At 47.1% G+C, this 19,720-nt stretch overlaps 1 protein-coding gene across 4 annotated transcripts; it reads left to right on the top strand.

The window, feature by feature from the left end:
* The first annotated feature begins 3,209 nt into the window (after positions 1 to 3,209).
* RCN2 (reticulocalbin 2) lies at positions 3,210 to 19,414 on the top strand. 4 transcript variants are annotated; one of them, XM_077250297.1, is made up of 8 exons: positions 3,210 to 3,419; positions 6,881 to 7,035; positions 7,648 to 7,753; positions 13,377 to 13,573; positions 14,950 to 15,063; positions 15,303 to 15,399; positions 16,315 to 16,454; positions 18,270 to 19,414. In XM_077250297.1, exons 1-8 carry the CDS (start codon positions 3,410 to 3,412, stop codon positions 18,420 to 18,422), a joined length of 972 nt encoding a protein of 323 aa, XP_077106412.1. In that variant the 5' UTR covers positions 3,210 to 3,409; the 3' UTR covers positions 18,423 to 19,414. The 4 variants fall into 4 exon arrangements, with proteins under 4 accessions (XP_077106412.1, XP_077106411.1, XP_077106410.1 ...); XM_077250296.1 differs by having other exon boundaries at positions 3,281 to 3,419; positions 16,312 to 16,454; XM_077250295.1 differs by having other exon boundaries at positions 3,281 to 3,419; positions 6,881 to 7,066; positions 7,652 to 7,753; positions 18,270 to 18,607.
* The last annotated feature ends 306 nt before the right edge of the window (positions 19,415 to 19,720 follow it).

Genomic DNA, 19,720 nt, shown 5'->3' with positions numbered 1-19,720 from the left:
AGAGCTGTTTTCTATAGGTATCACCGGTAAAAAAATAAGAAAGAAAAGTTTTTTTTTAAGATAGATAAAAAAAAAAAAGTATCTCCATAACTTTCTGGCCAGGATATTGCTGCTGGATCTGTTCTAACAGATGATTACTGGACATGTGGTCGCAGCCTCACCCACCAGCTGCCACTATGCTTCAAGACACATGTTGTTGTAATATTTTATTATTCTCTTAAAGGGCACCTGTCACCCCGTTTTTTCCGTATGAGATAAAAATACTGTTAAATAGGGCCTGAGCTGTGCATTACAACAGTGTATTTTGTGGACCCTGATTCCCCACCTATGCTGCCGAAATACGTTACCAAAGTAGCAGTTTTCGCCTGTCAATCAGGCTGGTCTGGTCAGATGGGCGTGGTGTCTTCCCCCAGATCTTGTTTATTTTTCCGTTGGTGGCGTAGTGGTTTGCGCATGCCCGAGTCCAGAATCCACTGCACAGGGTAGGGAAAAGATGCGAACTCGGCTTCAGGAAAATGGCCGCCGCGATCTCCATCTGCGCACGCGCGGCATCCCGCGGCCATTTTCCTGCAGCCCCGGGCAGCAGAGCGCTCCATCTGCGCACGCGCGGCCACAGGAAGATGGCCGCCCCCACCGATCACCAGGGGAATAGCGCAGATCGCGCTCTTTTCCCTACCCTGTGCAGTGGATTCTGGACTCGGGCATGCGCACACCACTACGCCACCAACGGAAAACTAAGCAAGATCTGGGGGAAGACAACACGCCCATCTGACCAGACCAGCCTGATTGACAGGCGAAAACGGCTACTTTGGTAACGTATTTCGGCAGCATAGGTGGGGAATCGGGGTCCACAAAATACACTATTGTAATGCACAGCTCAGGCCCTATTTAACAGTATTTTTATCTCATACGGAAAAAACGGGGTGACGGGTTCCCTTTAATCCAGCTGAAGACCATCGTTCTGGAACAAAGTAAAAATAAAAAAACAACAATATCTCATACCTTCCGATGCTCAGGTCACGTCCCACGAAGTAAATCCATCTGAAGGGGTTAAATCATTTTACACCCAGGAGCTCTGCTAATGCACTCGCTCGTGCCTGTAAAACCCCGGGTACTGAATGGAAAGCAGGGTGACCTGTAGTTTCCTTGAGTCGCGGTGAGGCACCCTCTGCTGGATGTCCTCATATGAACTCGAGCGTGGGAACTTTTCCAAGGCTCCAGTTCATGAGGACATCCAGCCCTAGGCTATTAATATCTGCCCTCAGTCACAGGCTTTACCACTCTGGCGGAGAAAATTGCGCGGGAGCCCACGCCAATGTTTTCCGCCATTTAACCTTTTATTTTACAAGCTACAGTGCCCAAATTTTGCACAGACACACTACTAACAGTAGTGTGGAATATGCAAAAAAAAAAAAGGGATATGAGATGGTTTACTGTATGTAAACCATGTCTCATATCCTGTCGGGTTTGTGAAGGAGAAATGAAAAGCCGGCAATTGAATTACCGGCTTTTTTATAGAACACCGCTGCGTATTTCTCGCAAGTCACACTGCTGGTCAGTGTGGAATCCGTATTTTTCTCGCCCCCATAGACTTTCATTGGCGATTTTTTTTGCGCAATACGGTGACAAATGCAGCATTCTGCGATTTTGTACGGCCGTAGAAGACCGTATAATACGGATCAGTAAAATACGGCTGATAGGAGCTGGGACATAGAGAATCATTGGGCCGTGTGTTATGCATATTTTACGGGTGTATTTTCTGCGCTCATACGTCCGTAAAAATCGCCAGTGTGACGCCGGCCTTAAGAGTACAAGTCAGGCCTCTTTCACACTTCAGTCTTTTGGCATCAGTTTGAATCCGCCGTTTTCGTCAAATAGCAGATTCGCCATTTTTTTTTGGCGGATCCGCTATTTTCCCATAGACATACATTAGCAACGGATTGTGGCGGATGGTCGTCCGTTCCATCCGCCATGTGACGGATCTGTCAAAATTTGGCGGATGTCATCTAGACATAGACGGACATTATAAAGTTTTTTGTCTGCGCCGAAATGGCCGCCTATGGGCGACGGATCCGTCGCGACCGTCATTTTGGCGGATCCGTCGCCCCAATCCGCTTTTTCAATTGCACATGCTCCAAAAAGTAGATACTTTTCCCAGACAACCCCTAAGTAACGGATCCGTGAAAAAAACAGTTCCGTTAGAACCGTTTTCTCAACAATTGTGATGGATCCGTCACTATGTCGGAGCAGACTGATGCCAAACAACTGAAGTGTGAAAGAAGCCTCAGCAGTCACTCTGTGTGCAGATGCCGAAGCAAGCGGGCACATGTCCTTTACATCTCTGCTGCTGCTCAGGTTCACGACCATTGTCTGAGGTCAAGTCGGCGGCGCTGCAGCCAATCAATAAGCGCAGTGTCTTGTGTGCTCAGCTCAGGTAGGGACACTGCCCTCAGTTACTGGCTGCAGCGCTGACAAGAAGAAGTCAGGAGTGCACTCAGTGCTGGAGCCAGGGAGGGCAGGAAAGAAGTTTTTTTTATTATTATTTTTTTTATTTTATTTTAAAATAAACTATAGCTGAGAAAAATGGGTTTTCTGAAACCAGAAAAAACCCTATAAAATAAATGTTCTTGGGGAATAAGGGGTCAATACAGTACTGGTGGAAGGGATAACATTTGACAGGTTAGGCTAGTTTCACACTAGCATTACTGCAATACGTCGCAAATGCGTCATTTTGCCGAAAATACGCATCCAGCAAAAGTTCTTGCTGGATACGTTTTTTCGTCATAGACTAACATTAGCGACGCATTTGCGACGCATTGCCAAACGTCGCGTCCGTTTTGCGACGCTTGGGCGTGTGTTAGCGGACCGTCGGGAGAAAAAAACCTTACATGTAACGTTTTTTGCTCCCGACGGTCCGCTTTTTCCGACCGCGCGTGCGCGGCCGGAACTCCGCCCCCACCTCCCCGCACTTCCCCGCACTTCCCCTTCACAATGGGGCAGCGGATGCGCTGGAAAAATGCATCCGCTGCCCCCGTTGTGCGGCGGAGACCACGCTAGCGTCGGGAACCTGGGCCCGACGCACAGCGACGGGTTGTTCCCGACGCTAGTGTGAAAGTAGCCGAGCTAATACGTGGCCTGCCCCAGCAATCAGCGCCACAACAGGACCGCTGCCGCCCGCCCTCATCAGCACCGCCCGCTGCCCACAAGTAAGAAGGCGAATGCGCAGCACTGCCAGAACTTCAGACCCCGCCCACTGCTTTCCTGCGCCTTCCAATCACTACGGGGCGTGACGTCACGTTTGACGACGCGGCAGAGGTGGGCGTGGTGTATGACGTAGCCGTAATGGCGCTTGTGGCCCGGAGCCTGATGTGGGGCCATTAGTTGGAGTCTGCTGCTGGACTTCTGAGAGATGGCTGACGGTAGGGACGCGGTGCAGCGCCATCGTGTATCTGTTGCGTCACGTGTAGCGGTTTCCTTTGCACTGCATGTGGTGGTGGTCTGCAGCCTGTGGCATCCTGGGAGTTGTAGTTTTACATCATACTGTTGTTATAAACCTACACCTGCCCTCAGCTGGGACCTCTGGTGTCACATGAACTGGAGACCCTCAGACTCCATACTCCTCTACATAGATTGGTAGAGGGGAGTTGTTACCTATAGCAACCAATCAGCTTCTTCCTTTAAATCCATTGGTTGCCATGGGCAACGGGTTTTTCTTTCTCTCCCCTCTCATGGCTTCCAATGAATCAGGAATCCGACCTGTCACATCGTCCCAGGACAGGAGAGACTGTGCTGGCTCCTGTGCTTCTCTCTGCGGTGTGGCCAGCACTGCTCCTCCTCCCTCTGGTGAGACCCCAGCTTCTGGCCAGTGCTCAGTGACCTATTAGTATATGTGTCAATGTGGGCCGTCCTGCCGCCCCGCGTGCCCAGGCCCCTGCCCCCCACAGCAGCCCCTCCTAGATTCCCAGATGTCCCAGCAGCCCCTCCTAGATTCCCATTTGTCACAGCAGCCCCTCCTAGATTCCCATTTGTCACAGCAGCCCCTCCTAGATTCCCATTTGTCACAGCAGCCCCTCCTAGATCCCCAGTTGTCACAGCAGCCCCTCCTAGATCCCCAGTTGTCGCAGCAGTCCCTCCTAGATACCCAGTTGTCCCAGCTGCCTCTCCTAGATCCCCAGTTGTCACAGCTGCCTCTCCTAGATCCCCAGTTGTTGCAGTAGCCCCTCCTAGATCCCCAGTTGTCACAGCAGCCCCTCCTAGATCCCCAGTTGTCACAGCAGCCCCTCCTAGATCCGCAGTTGTCACAGCAGCCCTTCCTAGATCCCCAGTTGTCACAGCAGCCTCTCCTAGATCCTCAGATGTCCCAGCAGCCCCTCCTAGATCCCCAGTTGTCGCAGCCGCCCCTCCTAGATCCCCAGTTGTTGCAGCAGTCCCTCCTAGATACCCAGTTGTCCCAGCAGCCCTTCCTAGATCCCCAGTTGTCACAGCTGCCTCTCCTAGAACCCCAGTTATCGCAGTAGCCCCTCCTAGATCCCCAGTTGTCACAGCAGCCCCTCCTAGATCCCCAGTTGTCACAGCAGCCCCTCCTAGATCCCCAGTTGTCACAGCAGCCCCTCCTAGATCCCCAGTTGTCACAGCAGCCCCTCCTAGATCCCCAGTTGTCACAGCAGCCCCTCCTAGATCCCCAGTTGTCACAGCAGCCCCTCCTAGATCCCCAGTTGTCACAGCAGCCTCTCCTAGATGCTCAGATGTCCCAGCAGCCCCTCCTAGATCCCCAGTTGTTGCAGTAGCCCCTCCTAGATTCCCAGTTGTCACAGCAGCCCCTTCTAGATCCCCAGTTGTCACAGCAGCCCCTCCTAGATGTGGGGTTGCGACAGCAGCCCCTCCTAGATCCCCAGTTGTCGCAGCCGCCCCTCCTAGATCCCCAGTTGTTCCAGCAGCCCCTCCTAGATCCCCAGTTGTCCCAGCAGCCCTTCCTAGATCCCCAGTTGTCCCAGCAGCCCTTCCCAGATCCCCAGTTGTCCCAGCAGCCCTTCCTAGATCCCCAGTTGTCCCAGCAGCCCCTCCTAGATCCCCAGTTGTTCCAGCAGCCCCTCCTAGATCCCCAGTTGTCCCAGCAGCCCTTCCTAGATCCCCAGTTGTCCCAGCAGCCCTTCCCAGATCCCCAGTTGTCCCAGCAGCCCTTCCTAGATCCCCAGTTGTCCCAGCCGCCCCTCCTAGATCCCCAGTTGTTCCAGCAGCCCCTCCTAGATCCCCAGTTGTCCCAGCAGCCCTTCCTAGATCCCCAGTTGTCCCAGCAGCCCTTCCTAGATCCCCAGTTGTCCCAGCAGCCCCTCCTAGATTCCCAGTTGTTGCAGCAGTCCCTCCTAGATTCCCAGTTGTCGCAGCAGCCCCTCCTAGATCCCCAGTTGTCACAGAAGCCCCTCCTAGATCCCAAGTTATCACAGCAGGTTCCCCATTATTCACCTATCCTCAGGATAGCTCCCCAATATCAGGTGTGTGGGGGTCTGACCCCGGGCTCTGCTGCTGATCAGCTGTGGACAATGTATGGAGCTGTGGGGTTCTGTAAGGTTTATATCTGTTGCTGCGCACAGCTGATGAGTGGGGTTGCCGGGTGTCAGACCCCTGATAGCAGCGTCCTGTCCTATGGATCAGTAACTTGTGCCTTAAAGAATCCACAGATCTGCAGGTGAATGGATTTAGTAAGCTTCTGCTACAGTAAAACAAGCGTTTTGGATAGTAAAAATCAGCAATCCGGCCCTGCTCTGCAGTTTATGGTGACGCCGGTGCAGATTGTATATTCCCAGCCGGCTGTGCTGTGGCCGCCCATCCACAGGAGCGTGGCCCCCAGGACTCGCAGAGGATCGTGTGGCAGAGTTATTCCTCATTGTTCCTGGGGTTGGTCATTGTCAGGTCGCGTCCTGCGGTCTCCTTTGTAGGTTTTATTAGGAGGACAGCCTTTGTTTTGTGTCTTTTGCCTTTGTACTGTGATAGATTTATTGTGGCACTTCCCTGTATTACTAGAAGTGCTGTGATTGTTTTCTCATGCGAATCGGCACAAGAAAAAAAATAAGTATAACATTGGCGAACGCTATCCGATTAAAATATGGCACAGTACTCGGCTGTATTATACGCATGTGTGAGCGAGTTCTAACACAGAGATCAGGAAAAAAGAAAAAAAAAAGTTTTTTTAATTTACCATATATTAAAAAATAATAATAAAAAAATGTAATCCGCTGCTTTTTACCCCATTAAAAATAAACATATTTGATATTTCTGCATCTGTAAAAGTCTGATCAAAATATTTAACCAATACATTAAAACACCTTAGAGCAAGAAAAATAAAAAAAATTACACAATTAAGAAGATGGCAACACAAACCAATTTTTTTAATGTTATTTTATTTTTTTTACAAATTTCAGATTTTTTTTTCACCACAAAAATATTAATAAAATATACTGTATAAATTTGGTATGTCGGTATTCATATTGACCTACAGAATCATATTCCTAGGTCATCGTTACTGCACTCTGAACGCCGTAAAAACAAAACCCACAAACAATGGAGGAATTGTTTTTTTGTTTTTTTTTGGGGCCATTTCATTGCACTTAGATTTGTTTTTCTGTTTTCCATGTTTTCCAGTACGTTATATGGTAAAATGAACGGTGTCACTCAAAAGTACAGTTCATGCGTCTATAAACAAGACCTACATGGTCATAGCTATAGGAAAATAACTAAGTAATGGCTCGTGGAAGAAGAGGAGGGGAATTAGGAAGCACAAATGGCTGAGAGTGGTGGTGTTATCCCTGTGATGAATGCATGTCATTAATGAGCGTCGTACTGAGCATTATAGGAGTGACACTCGTCTTGTTCTCTCCATCAGGGCTGAAGATGGAAGCATTACTGTTGGTCCTGTCTGCGTGCCTGACCCTCAGCGCATCCCACCTGCACGGATCCCCCAATCATCCCGATGATGGCCTCTACGAAAACGGGGAGCACGACACGGACTATGACAAGAAGATGTTCCTGGGAGGAGAGGTACGGGAGAGATCTATCAGCTCCATCCTAGGTAGGGCCGTGCAATTTCCATGCTCTCCATGTGCAGGTTTATGGTGATGGGAGTCGGGAATGTGACACGTCCAGCTCCAGATCGGACCCGAAAATATAGTCCTCAAGATCCATAAGTGAATTCAGGCATAATGGCCCCCTTGAATTAATTCAGACCTCAGATCAGACCCCCAAATTAATCTTGACGTCTAAAGCAGGGGCTACTCTGTGACTTTGGCTCCCCATTTCTGGTGCTTCAGATTGTGTGATCCCTACTGTTTCTTTACAGAGAAGGGGACACCTAGGGCGCTGCTCTGCTTCGTCCTTTTGACCAGGGAGTGGTCGCTCCGACCATAGATGTCATTGTGTACGGCTATTGTCAGTCTTCACCGTTCTGAAATTCTATACCGTTTTGTGTATACAGCTTGTATGCATACCTGTGTGTCTCCATAGCTGCAAAGAAACCAATCCCCGTCTAGTCTGATCCTCGCTCACTTTCTTCTTGCAGCCAATAAGTATGGTAGCTGCAGACTTGCACATTCTAAGTGATAACGAGGACGTTGTTTGTGTGAAGCAATGTTCTGCCATTTGTTTTCCTGTAAGGAAGAAGCCGACGATTTTGCAGAGCTGAGTCCAGAAGAGCAACAGAAAAGACTGATATCCATCATTAGAAAGATTGACATTGATGCCAACGGCTACCTGACAGTAGGTAGGAGAGACCGCTGGACCTGGCGCGGCTTTTACTTTACTCTTTTACTCGATTATTTTATATAATATTTTATGCAGAGAATTTGTTGTCCCTATGACATCATCTAATTCTGCCATTATCTGCTATACTTTCAGACCTAAAAGTAGTTGTCTGGTGGGGAAAAAAAAAGTTTTGCCTGGAGAATAGAGGATAACTTGTTGATCGATGGGGTCCCAGCGGTCACAACTCTGGTCAAACAAAAGAACGGGACACTTTTATACCTGTTAGTTTAGCGTGGCAGCGCACATGATCTACCCTTCCCTTCTCTTCTCTTTCCTTCCCTTCTTCTCTTTCCTTCCCTTCTTCTCTTTCCTTCCCTTCTTCTCTTTCCTTCCCTTCTTCTCTTTCCTTCCCTTCTTCTCTTTCCTTCCCTTCTTCCCTTTCCTTCCCCTCTTTCCTTTCCTTCCCCCTTTCCTTTCCTTCCCCCCCTTCCCTTTCCTTCCCTTCTTCCCTTTCCGCCCTTCCCCCTCTGTCCTTCCCTCTCCGTCCTTCCCTCTCCGTCCTTCCCTCTCCGGCTTTCCCTCTCCTTCTTCCTTCCCGCAGATTTCCCCTCGGAATCCATGCGAACATAGCCCCCACAATAAACAATACTATTAGGATCCATTAACATTGCAATATCTCCCTTCCATTGGATCCCCAAACAGGATGCAGACGAAACCTCTGACGGAGCCGTCGGGTGAGACAGATGTTGGTCTGATAGACTTTGAGCTTTATTCTAGGGCAGAGGTGTCAAACTGCATTCCTCGAGGGCCGCCAACAGGTCATGTTTTCAGGATTTCCTTGTATTGCACAGGTGATAATTTAACCCCTTCATGACCTTGCCGTTTTTTGCAATTCTGACCAGTGTCCCTTTATGAGGTAATAACTCAGGAACGCATCAACGGATCCTAGCGATTCTGAGATTGTTTTTTCGTGACATATTGGGCTTCATGTTAGTGGTAAATTTAGGTCGATAATTTCTGAGTTTATTTGTGAAAAAAACGGAAATTTGGCAAAAATTTTGAAAATTTCGCAATTTTCACATTTTGAATTTTTATTCTGTTAAACCAGAGAGTTATGTGACACAAAATAGTTAATAAATAACATTTCCCACATGTCTACTTTACATCAGCACAATTTTGGAAACACATATTTTTTTTGCTAGGAAGTTATAAGGGTTAAAATTTGACCAGTGATTTCTCATTTTTACAACAAAATTTACAAAACCATTTTTTTTAGGGACCACCTCACATTTGAAGTCAGTTTGAGGGTTCTATATGGCTGAAAATACCCAAAAGTGACACCATTCTAAAAACTGCACCCCTCAAGGTGCTCAAAACCACATTCAAGAAGTTTATTAACCCTTCAGGTGTTTCACAGCAGCAGAAGCGACATGGAAGGAAAAAATGAACATTTAACTTTTTAGTCACAAAAATGATCTTTTAGCAACAATTTTTTATTTTCCCAAGGGTAAAAGGAGAAACTGGACCACGGACGTTGTTGTCCAATTTGTCCTGAGTACGCTGATACCTCATATGTGGGGGTAAACCACTGTTTGGGCGCACGTCAGGGCTCGGAAGGGAGCGCCATTTGACTTTTTGAATGAAAAATTGGCTCCAATCTTTAGCGGACACCATGTCATGTTTGGAGAGCCCCCGTGTGCCTAAACATTGGAGCTCCCCCACAAGTGACCACATTTTGGAAACTAGACCCCCCAAGGAACTTATCTAGAAGCATAGTGAGCACTTTAAACCCCCAGGTGCTTCACAAATTGATCCGTAAAAATGAAAAAGTACTTTTTTTTCACAAAAAAATTATTTTAGCCTCAATTTTTTCATTTTCACATGGGCAACAGGATAAAATGGATCCTAAATTTTGTTGGGCAATTTCTCCTGAGTACACCAATACCTCACATGTGGGGGTAAACCACTGTTTGGGCACATGGTAAGGCTCGGAAGGGAAGGAGCGCCATTTGACTTTTTGAATGAAAAATTATCTCCATCGTTAGCGGACACCATGTCGCGTTTGGAAAGCCCCTGTGTGCCTAAACATTGGAGCTCCTCCACAAGTGACCCCATTTTGGAAACTAGACCCCCCAAGGAACTCATCTAGAGGCATAGTGAGCACTGTAAACCCCCAGGTGCTTCACAAATTGATCCGCAAAAATGAAAAAGTACTTTTTTTTTCACACAAAATTTCTTTTAGCCTCTATTCTTTCATTTTCACATGGGCAACAGGATAAAATGGATCCTAAAATTTGTTGGGCAATTTCTCCTGAGTATGCCGATACCTCATATGTGGGGGTAAACCACTGTTTGGGTGCACGGCAAGGCTCGGAAAGGGGAGGCGTGCCATTTGACTTTTTGAATGGAAAATTAGCTCCAATCGTTAGCGGACACCATGTCGCGTTTGGAGAGCCCCTGTGTGCCTAAACATTGGAGCTCCCATACAAGTGACCCCATTTTGGAAACTAGACCCCCCAAGGAACTTATCTAGATGCATAGTGAGCACTTATAACCCCCAGGTGCTTCACAGAAGGTTATAACGCAGAGCCGTGAAAATAAAAAAATAATTTTTCTTTCCTCAAAAATGATTTTTAGCCCAGAATTTTTTATTTTCCCAAGGGTAATAGGAGAAATTGGACCCCAAAAGTTGTTGTCCAGTTTCTCCTGAGTACGCTGATACCCCATATGTGGGGATAAACCACTGTTTTGGCACACGTCGGGGTTCGGAAGGGAAGTAGTGACGTTTTGAAATGCAGACTTTGATGGAATGCTCTGCGGGCATCAGGTTGCGTTTGCAGAGTCCCTGATGTGCCTAAACAGTAGGAACTCCCCACAAGTGACTCCATTTTGGAAACTAGACCCCCAATGGAACTTATCTAGATGTGTGGTGAGCACTTTCAACCCCCAAGTGCTTCACAGAAGTTTATAACGCAGAGCCGTGAAAATAATAAATGTGTTTCCTTTCCTCAAAAATATTTTTTTTAGCCCAGAATTTTTTATTTTTGCAAGAGTAACAGGAGAAATTGGACCCCAAAAGTTGTTGTCCAGTTTCTCCTGAGTACGCTGATACCCCATATGTGGGGGTAAATCACTGTTTGGGCACATGCCGGGGCTCGGAAGGGAAGTAGTGACGTTTTGGAATGCAGACTTTGATGGAATGGTCTGCGGGCATCATGTTACGTTTGCAGAGCCCCTGATGTGCCTAAACAGTAGAAACCCCCCACAAGTGACCCCATTTTGGAAACTAGACCCCCGAAGGAACTTATCTAGATGTGTGGTGAGCACTTTCAACCCCCAAGTGCTTCACAGAAGTTTATAACGCAGAGCCGTGAAAATAAAAAATAATTGTTCTTTCCTCAAAAATTATGTTTTAGCAAGTAATTTTTTATTTTTGCAAGGGTAACAGGAGAAATTGGACCCCAACAGTTGTTGCCCAGTTTGTCCTGAGTACGCTGGTACCCCAAATGTGGGGGTAAACCACTGTTTGGGCGCACGTCGGGGCTTGGAAGGGCGGGAGCACCATTTGACTTTTTGAACGCAAGATTGGCTGGAATCAATGGTGGCGCCATGTTGCGTTTGGAGACCCCTGATGTGCCTAAACAGTGGAAACCCCTCAATTCTAACTTCAACACTAACCCCAACACACCCCTAATCCTAATCCCAACTGTAGCCATAACCCTAATCACAACCCTAACCCCAACACACCCCTAACCACAACCCTAACCGCAACACACCCGTAACCCTAACTCCAACCCTAATCCTAACCCTAATCCCAACCGTAACCCTAATCCCAACCCTAACCACAACTGTAACCCCAACACACCCCTAACCCTATCCGTAACCCTAACCACAAGCCTAATCTTAACCCTATTTCAAACCCTAACCCTAAGGCTATGTGCCCACGTTGCGGATTCGTGTGAGATTTTTCCGCACGATTTTTGAAAAATCTGCAGGTAAAAGGCACTGCGTTTTACCTGGGGATTTACAGCAGATTTCCAGTGTTTTTCCACCCTAGTGGAAAAAGAAAAAAAAATATTTTCTTTATTTTATTATTGTCCCTACCTATGGGGGTGATAAACGGGGGGGTTTATTTATTATTTTTTTATTTTGATCGCTGTGATAGAACCTACCACAGCGATCAAAATGTACTTGTAATGAATCTGCCGGCCGGCAGATTCGGCGGGCGCACTGAGCATGCGCCCGCCATTTTGGAAGATGGCGGCGCCCAGCGAGGAGACGGACCGACACCGGGAGCCTCGGTAAGTATAAGGGGGGGGGGAGATCGGGGCACGGGGGGGGGCGTCGGAGCACCGGGGGGTGACATAGGAGCAGGGGGGGAGCGGGCAGGAGGACGGGGGAGCGGAGCACAGGACGGAGGGGACCGGACCCCATAACGGAGCACTGGGGGGGCGATCGGTGGGGTGGGGGGGGGGGGGGTCACTTCAGGTTTTCCAGCCATGGCCGATGGTATTGCAGCATCGGCCATGGCTGGATTGTAATATTTCACCAGTTTTTTAGGTGAAATATTACAAATCGCTCTGATTGGCAGTTTCACTTTCAACAGCCAATCAGAGCGATCGTAGCCACGGGGGGGTGAAGCCACCCCCCCTGGGCTGAAGTACCACTCCCCCTCTCCCTGCATATCGGGTAAAATAGGAGTTAACCCCTTCACCCGATCTGCAGGGACGCGATCATTCCATGACGCCACATAGGCGTCATGGGTCGGGAAGGGGTTAATCACCTGCACAGAATGATTCCAGCACCTTGTGGAATGCTAAGGAAATCCTGAAAACATGACCTGTTGGCGGCCCTCGAGGAATGCAGTTTGACACCTCTGTTCTAGGGGATTCTCTGGAGAAAGGTAGATTGCACCACTAAAAAAAAACCCAGTGTCCATTAGATTTCCGTTTTTCATTGCGCTTTGTGGCTCTTGTCCGAATCCTGTTTTCTGAGGATTCAAGTGGAAGTGCCAAATCGCAATGTAAACGGCCCCTTTCAGCATAGAGTGCTCCCTTGTAGTATTGACACAGCACCCCTAGTGTACATTACCATCAGCAGTGCCCTGTATAAACAGTGCCTCCCATACAGAATACCGTCCGTAGAGTGCCCCCGCACAAACATTGCTAACATAGTCCCCCCAATAATACTTTAGAGAGAGTGGCTCCTTGCAAGCATCACCAGTGGAGTGCTATAGCATTCTGCTTCCGTGGGCCTCCATAAGGTGAGGAGTCACTATGTACATATTTATACCATTGCCATTGAAGTGAATGGAAGCAATGTAACACATATGGAGCCAGCACCTGCTGATGGTAGTGGGTGGCAGCTGGATTTTGGAACCGTACCTGTTCTAAAGGCGTCTCTTTCTGTAAGTTTACATCTGAACCCAGTATGGTATAAAATAAGAAATGGCATATAATAACTTATCGATCCCCAGGAGCTTCTCTGTCTCGCACGTCGTGTTTCCTACTGGTCTCCTCTTCCATTGTGGTTAGCATTTGATAGCTGCGGCCAATGATTGACTGCAGTGGTTACACGCCAGAGGAAACTAGCGGGGGGACAAGGATGTTTCTTTCACCTTTCCCATACTCTTGTTCCCTAAGATGAGCTGAGCTTCTGGATCCAGAAGTCCTTTAAGCATTACATTTTGGAAGACACCAAGGAGCAGTTTGCAGAAGTGGACTTGGATAAGGATGGCACCGTGACCTGGGAGGAATACAACATCCACATGTACGATCGCATCATCGACTATTCTGAAGATACTATACTTGAAGATGATGAGGAAGAATCTTTCCGTCTGGTGAGGAGCCTGAGACTGCGACCATTCTTTACAGAGATGATAATCCGACTCTACGCCCAAATTACTGAACTCTGCCTATATTCTTAGGTTGCATTAAACTCTTAGAGTAACTAAAATTTGAACATTTTTTTTCCCTATTTGCCAGGCAGATGGGTGGGGTCTGGATCCTGAGACCCCCGTGGATTGCTCAATAGTCCTCCGAACAGTGTGTAACTGGAGCTCAGCTCAGCTCCTGTCTGATGGTGGACACAAGGCAGGCTATGGATTTAATAGAAAACATAGGTTTGTAGTCGATGCTTTCCATTGGTTTTCTACTCCTCTTTGTGTGAGCGATCAGACAGAAGCTGTGCACTCTTCTGGGGTCTGTTGAGCAATCACTGGGGGTCTCAGGACCCAGACCCGATCGATCTGCAGGCCATTAAAGCGCCTGCCAAGTATGGAAAAAAAAACAAATACTTTCAAAGTCAAGTTACTCTTTAACACTCAGAAATATGCATATTTGTTATACATGAATGTTAGTGCTGTATGATGGATATGCACGTCACTGCACGTACTTGATTATCAGCAGGAACATGGCGGACATACGGCTGGGCTCAGAGATTGGGATGACGCAGGTAATAACAAGCCCATCAGCTTTAAGGGAAACCTTCACCTTATCCATACTGCCCAAACTATGTCAGAAACATTCAGATTCATCCAGAGACCAAACTAGTCCAGCTCCGCCCTGGGCCGGCTTCTGCAGACGCCACTGGAGATGATTGACAGGTGTCTCCTATAACATGAGACCTGTCAGTCACCTCTGGCAGCACTGGGAAGAGCCGGCTGGACTAGTCTGTGTCCGGCTATGGTCCCCATCTAAATCCAGATCTTCAAACTATGTCTTGGTGATGCATCCAGGCTCTGATTTATGCTGCCCGCAGCATGAATCGGGTGACGGGTCCCCTTTATGGTCCATTTACATTATTAGGCATCGAGCAGCATGTTTGCTGATCGGTGGTCATCTATCAGCCCGTTTACACAGGCAGACCACATGTCAGATGCGCACTGAACAATATGTCATTGATTGTTCAGTGCACATTGGCTGCCATTGTTCTCTCGGCAGCACTTCTCCTGTTTACACAGGACGATGTGCTGCCGAGAACGATGATCATTTCACCAGACAGACGAGCATTCTCGAGGGGCAATATTTCCTTCACATATAGATCTTCTTTAACCTTCCGGCTCCTGCACTTCTGCATAAGTTTGCAGCCCATATAGGTTGTGTCCAAGCTTGTCCAGAAACGGGGCACAGTTCAAGCTCTTCTATTCAGTGCTGTCATTTTCCGGAAGGCGTTGGACGCCATATTAATCTATGATTTTTTCTCCTTTTCCCAAAGATCCACATGAAGGACAAGAAGCGTTTTGAGCGCGCGGATCAGGATAACAATTCTGGATTAAATTTACATGAGTTTACAGACTTTGAACATCCTGAAGAAACCGATTATATGCTGGTAAGATGAGAGTGTGGAGTAAAGAAGCAGAGTGTTCTGGCAATGTGTTATATGGGATCCTCCACCATGCTGCACTTAAGCTGGCCATTCATTGTGTCTCCTGGCTCTCGGTGGTATATGATGCAGGAACGTTGGATTGGGCATGACACCCTGTTATGGCATCTTGTCTGCTGTACATCGCTAAATAGAAATTGTCCGTCAGGGTCATTGTCCACTAATTTCCGTCTCGTTTTTCTTAGGAATTTGTGATCGAAGGAGCCTTAGAAGAACACGACAAGGATGGCGATGGATTTGTTAGTTTAGATGAATATCTCGGCGAATATTCACAAGATCCAGGTATATTGTTTCCTACATGTTATGTCGTATACTGGGAAAGTAGAGACATTTGTATAGAAGTCCTAGCATAGCCACGCCAGGATGAGATGACTTTTGGATCCTTTGGTGATGATCATCCCCATAATGGTTCTTGCAACCAATCATCCACACATTTAAATCTTTAGTCCCCTCCTGTGTAGATCTCTGACTTCCAGTCGTGGGGGTCGCACTGGATATTGGCTCAGTGATGACCCTGCATCCATTAATTTTACTGATGGCCTGGACTGTCCCTATGTCACGATGATCTCTGAAGAAATCAGGCGCCTGCGCGTTGACAGCCAGCTACCCGGGCACGCGCATTGAAGCTGGGCGTACGGCTTATGGAGCATGTGCAGATCGAATAAGGAAATGGGCAACTTCAATGAACATCACCGGCTAGCCGGACATCAGCGTGCAGGAGCGGGATTTTCTCAGAGAGCAGCTTGACGTCAGTCCATCAAACCATGGTGGTTGGTGTCCCTACTGATCAGAGGAGTGAGACCGATATCCAACGCTACCCACATGATAGAAAGGTTTACTTAGAAGGGGATAAAGGTAAAGGTTTTTTTTTACTTATATAGTGGGGCGTTATAGCTTTGCAGATGCACATTACGTGACCTATACCACAATGGGGGCAGTTATGTAGGACAAAATGATGTGTCCAGTTCCCTCTGTTCAGACGTCTGAGTAGGACGGACCTTGATTTCCCAGGAGTGAGCACGGACCTCTTGACCTGAACAGCCTATAGGCATATACTGTATATGAGGCTGTTGCGTTTGGGTTTGGAGACCTGCAGCCGGTACTCGGGCCGTGAAACATCTGAATTCAGCCTTGCTCATTATTGTGTGCGGATGCTTGTCGGGCAGTAAGTCATTGCTTTACCCTTCTCATAAGAAGCTACTGAAGATCCACAGTGGTTAATCATTGAAAGAGATCGTTTTGAGAACGACTACGACAAAGACGGTGATGGGAAGCTGGACCCCACGGAATTGCTTTCCTGGATTGTCCCTAACAATGTCGGAGTGTCCGAGGAAGAGGTAAGGCTCATTACTTGGGGCAAAATCTATATATAATATATATATATATATATTATATATATATATATATATATATATACACACACACATACAGCTCTGGCAAAAATTAAGAGACCACTGCAAAATGTTCAGTTTGTCTGATTTTTCTCTTTATGGGTATACTGTATTTTTGAGTAAAATGTAAATTGTTCTTTTATTCTATAAACTTCTGACATGTCTCCAAATTTCCAAGCGATAATTTTTTTTTTTTTTCTGAAAAGGAGAAATGGACAAAATTAAAAAACAACAAGCAGTGCTTTCAGACCTCAAAAAATGCGAAGAAAACAAGTTCATAATCATTTGGAAACAACAATACTAATGTTTTATCTCAGGAAGAGGTCAGAAATCAATATTTTGTGGAATAACCATGATTTTTAATCACAGCTTTCAGACATGTTGGCATGCTTTCCACCAGTCTTTCACACTGCTTCTGGCTCAAAAATGTAAGCAGTTCTTCTTTGTTTGATGGCTTGTGACTATCCATCATCCTCCTGATTACATTCCAGAGGTTTTCAATGGGGTTCAGATCTGGAGATTGGGCTGCCCACGACAGGGTTCTCATGTGGTGGTCTCTTAATTTTTGCCAGAGCTATATATAGCTATATATATATATATATATATATATATATATATATATATATATATGTTATGTGTATCTCTGTCTCTATCTCTATGAAGACGACTTTGCTTTTCATGCCATCTCCTGAACTCAGCAATTCAATATACCAGATTTTTCGGACTATAAGATGCACTTTTTCTCCCAAAAAAATTGTGAGGAAAATGGGGGGTGCGTCTTATAGTTTGAATGCAGGCTTACCGGCAGTGGTGTGGCGGCGGCAGAGGTGCGGTATGGCGTGAGCAGGGTCTCTTCCACAGGTGAGGTGATGCCGCGGCCCAGTATCCAAGGGAGCAGCAGAGCCGGGTGAATCACAGCTTTCTCAGTGGCGGCGGCCATCTTCCTGAGGCCGCGCGTGCGCAGATTGAGATCGCGGCAGCCATTTTCCTGAAGCCGAGTTCGCAGATTGAGATCTCGGCTTCAGGAAAGTGGCCGCCGCTGCGATCTCCATCTGCGCATGCGCGGCCATTTTCCCTGAAGCCCCGGGAAGCAGAGCACTCACTCTGCGCATGCGCGGCCTCAGGAATATGGCCGCCGCCACCAAGAAACCGGTGTTTAACCCGGCTCTGCTGCTCGCCTTGGATACTGGGCCGCGGCGCCACCTCACCTGAAACTGTGCCCCATTAATCACTTCCACCCTCCCGCTGCGAGTGCCCAGCTACCCTTCTCAGGCTTGCTAAGTGCCCTGTGCAGTGGAAATCCATCATATTGTGGGAATATATATCACTGCTCCTCGGTTTTCTGCTTGCCAGGGCCAATGTGACCCCGAGGATTGACAGTTCGGGCCGGTGGCGTGGTTGCTTTGCTGGCCCGACCTGTGTGCTCTCTGCTGCAAGCTGGTAGCCTTTACCTGTGCAGCATTGGAGGAGTGCAGGGACCTTCAGATCAGCGCTTGTAAATACTATGCTTGCCTTGGGAATCCCTGTCAGCCACCTCTGATAGACTGCAGTGGTGGTCGGTAACCAGACCAACAAGGAGTACACACCATATAATTAAAAATTCCTCCATACTACGTGCCGCCTGATCTACTAACACTTCTAATCCCATTAGGTAGGAAAAAAAAGGAATATAGTGTCCAGGACCCTGGATGGAGGGGATCAGGAAACACTGTCAATAGTTTTTTGTTTTGTCTCATTTGTACCTTGCCTCCTTTTCCACAGGCGAATCACCTGATCGAGTCCATTGACACCGACGGCGATGGGAGACTTTCAGAATTAGAAATTTTTCAGAACAGAGACATTTTCTTAACCAGCGAAGCCACAGACTACGGGCGGCAGCTCCAAGATGAGCACTTTTACCACGATGAACTCTAGTTCACACACTGCGGAACGCGTCTCTTTTATTTATAGAACTTCCGGCAGTTTTATTTTTGGTCGTGTCCGACCCAAAGCAGAGGAGTAGTCATCACTAGACACTTAATACAGAGTAACCCAAACTTATGTTGATTTCCATTCCCCAAATTCTCAAGTTTGAAGAGAAATATTTTCATTCCAGCGCCAAAAAAAAAAAAAAAAAGCGTCCAGTGCTTCATGGCTGTGAAGAAGTCGTCCTTAGATACGTCACACTGTGTCTGATGATGCTGTTGTCTTTATGTTTTTAATGGGTTTATTTGATTGTTTTAGAAGGAAAACAACAAAACCTTCACAGGACCATCCTGATACAGCCCTGTAACTTGCTTTTCCAGGTCATAGTCGTTTCTGCTGCTGGGGCGTTCCTCATGGGCTGTCCCATCATTATTTTTCCTATTCAGTACATAGATCATAAAAAAATAATCACCATTCATAAAAAATGAATAATTGCCATTTATGGTATAAAAAATAATATCCATGACATTTTTGCATAGTGGGGTACCACCTGGTGGTCATGATGCGCAGCCATGCGCAGGTCCACCACATGCCGCTGGAGCGCGCTCGGTCACTCCCAGATGCCAAGAGAAACGGGTTTCCATCCTGCTGGTCAGGTAAACAGCAGATATCTGCTGTAGTATGGCAGGAGAGCTGAAAATACTCTTAGAGGGTAGATGAAAATTGGTTATAATTTCAGCTGCCAGAGGGAGGAGGAGACTGATTCTGTCTAGAAAATACCCTTAGCAGAACAGATCAGCAGCATTCGGGGGGGGGGGGGGGGAAACACATGGAAGCAAGATGATACACAGTCATGGCTGAAAGTGTTGGCACTGTAGGAATTGTTCCAGAAAATGAAGTATTTCTCCCAGAAAATTATTGCGGTTACACGTGTTTTTTTTTTTTTATATACATGTTTATTTCTTTTTTGTGAATTGGAACAACACAAAAAAAAGGGGAAATTAGACAGAATTTCATGCAGAACTCCCAAAATACTCAGACGCCCAGCGATCATATATTAAATTATTTCAAGGACAACCTCTTTAATACACAGTGTGAGCAACTGGGATTAATCTGGTGCAGGTTTTGCCCATATGGTCTAGTTTTTTGTTTTTTTTTGTAAGATCAGATTAATAAATCTGCTGCCCAGTGTTATGTCCAGTGCAGAGACGGAGGAGGCGGACGCCACCAATAAGACGATATCTGTGTATCGTGCTCATCCCCCGCGGTTCCTGCATGATGTATAACACTGGCTGGAGGAGGCTAAA

The sequence above is a fragment of the Ranitomeya variabilis genome, chromosome 4 (assembly GCF_051348905.1).
Source record: "Ranitomeya variabilis isolate aRanVar5 chromosome 4, aRanVar5.hap1, whole genome shotgun sequence".
In the NCBI taxonomy this organism is placed as follows: Eukaryota; Metazoa; Chordata; class Amphibia; order Anura; family Dendrobatidae; genus Ranitomeya; species Ranitomeya variabilis.
The sequence above is the reverse complement of the archived record's forward strand: the minus strand, read 5'-3'. Positions and strand labels throughout refer to the sequence as shown.

What these genes read in the sequence shown, in the direction of transcription:
- RCN2 (XM_077250294.1), top strand. An exon ending in ATCTATCAGCTCCATCCTAG is followed by an intron (nt 7,067 to 7,651) that starts GTAGGGCCGTGC and finishes CCTGTAAGGAAG; the next exon opens with AAGCCGACGATTTTGCAGAG. An exon ending in CAACGGCTACCTGACAGTAG is followed by an intron (nt 7,754 to 13,376) that starts GTAGGAGAGACC and finishes TTGTTCCCTAAG; the next exon opens with ATGAGCTGAGCTTCTGGATC.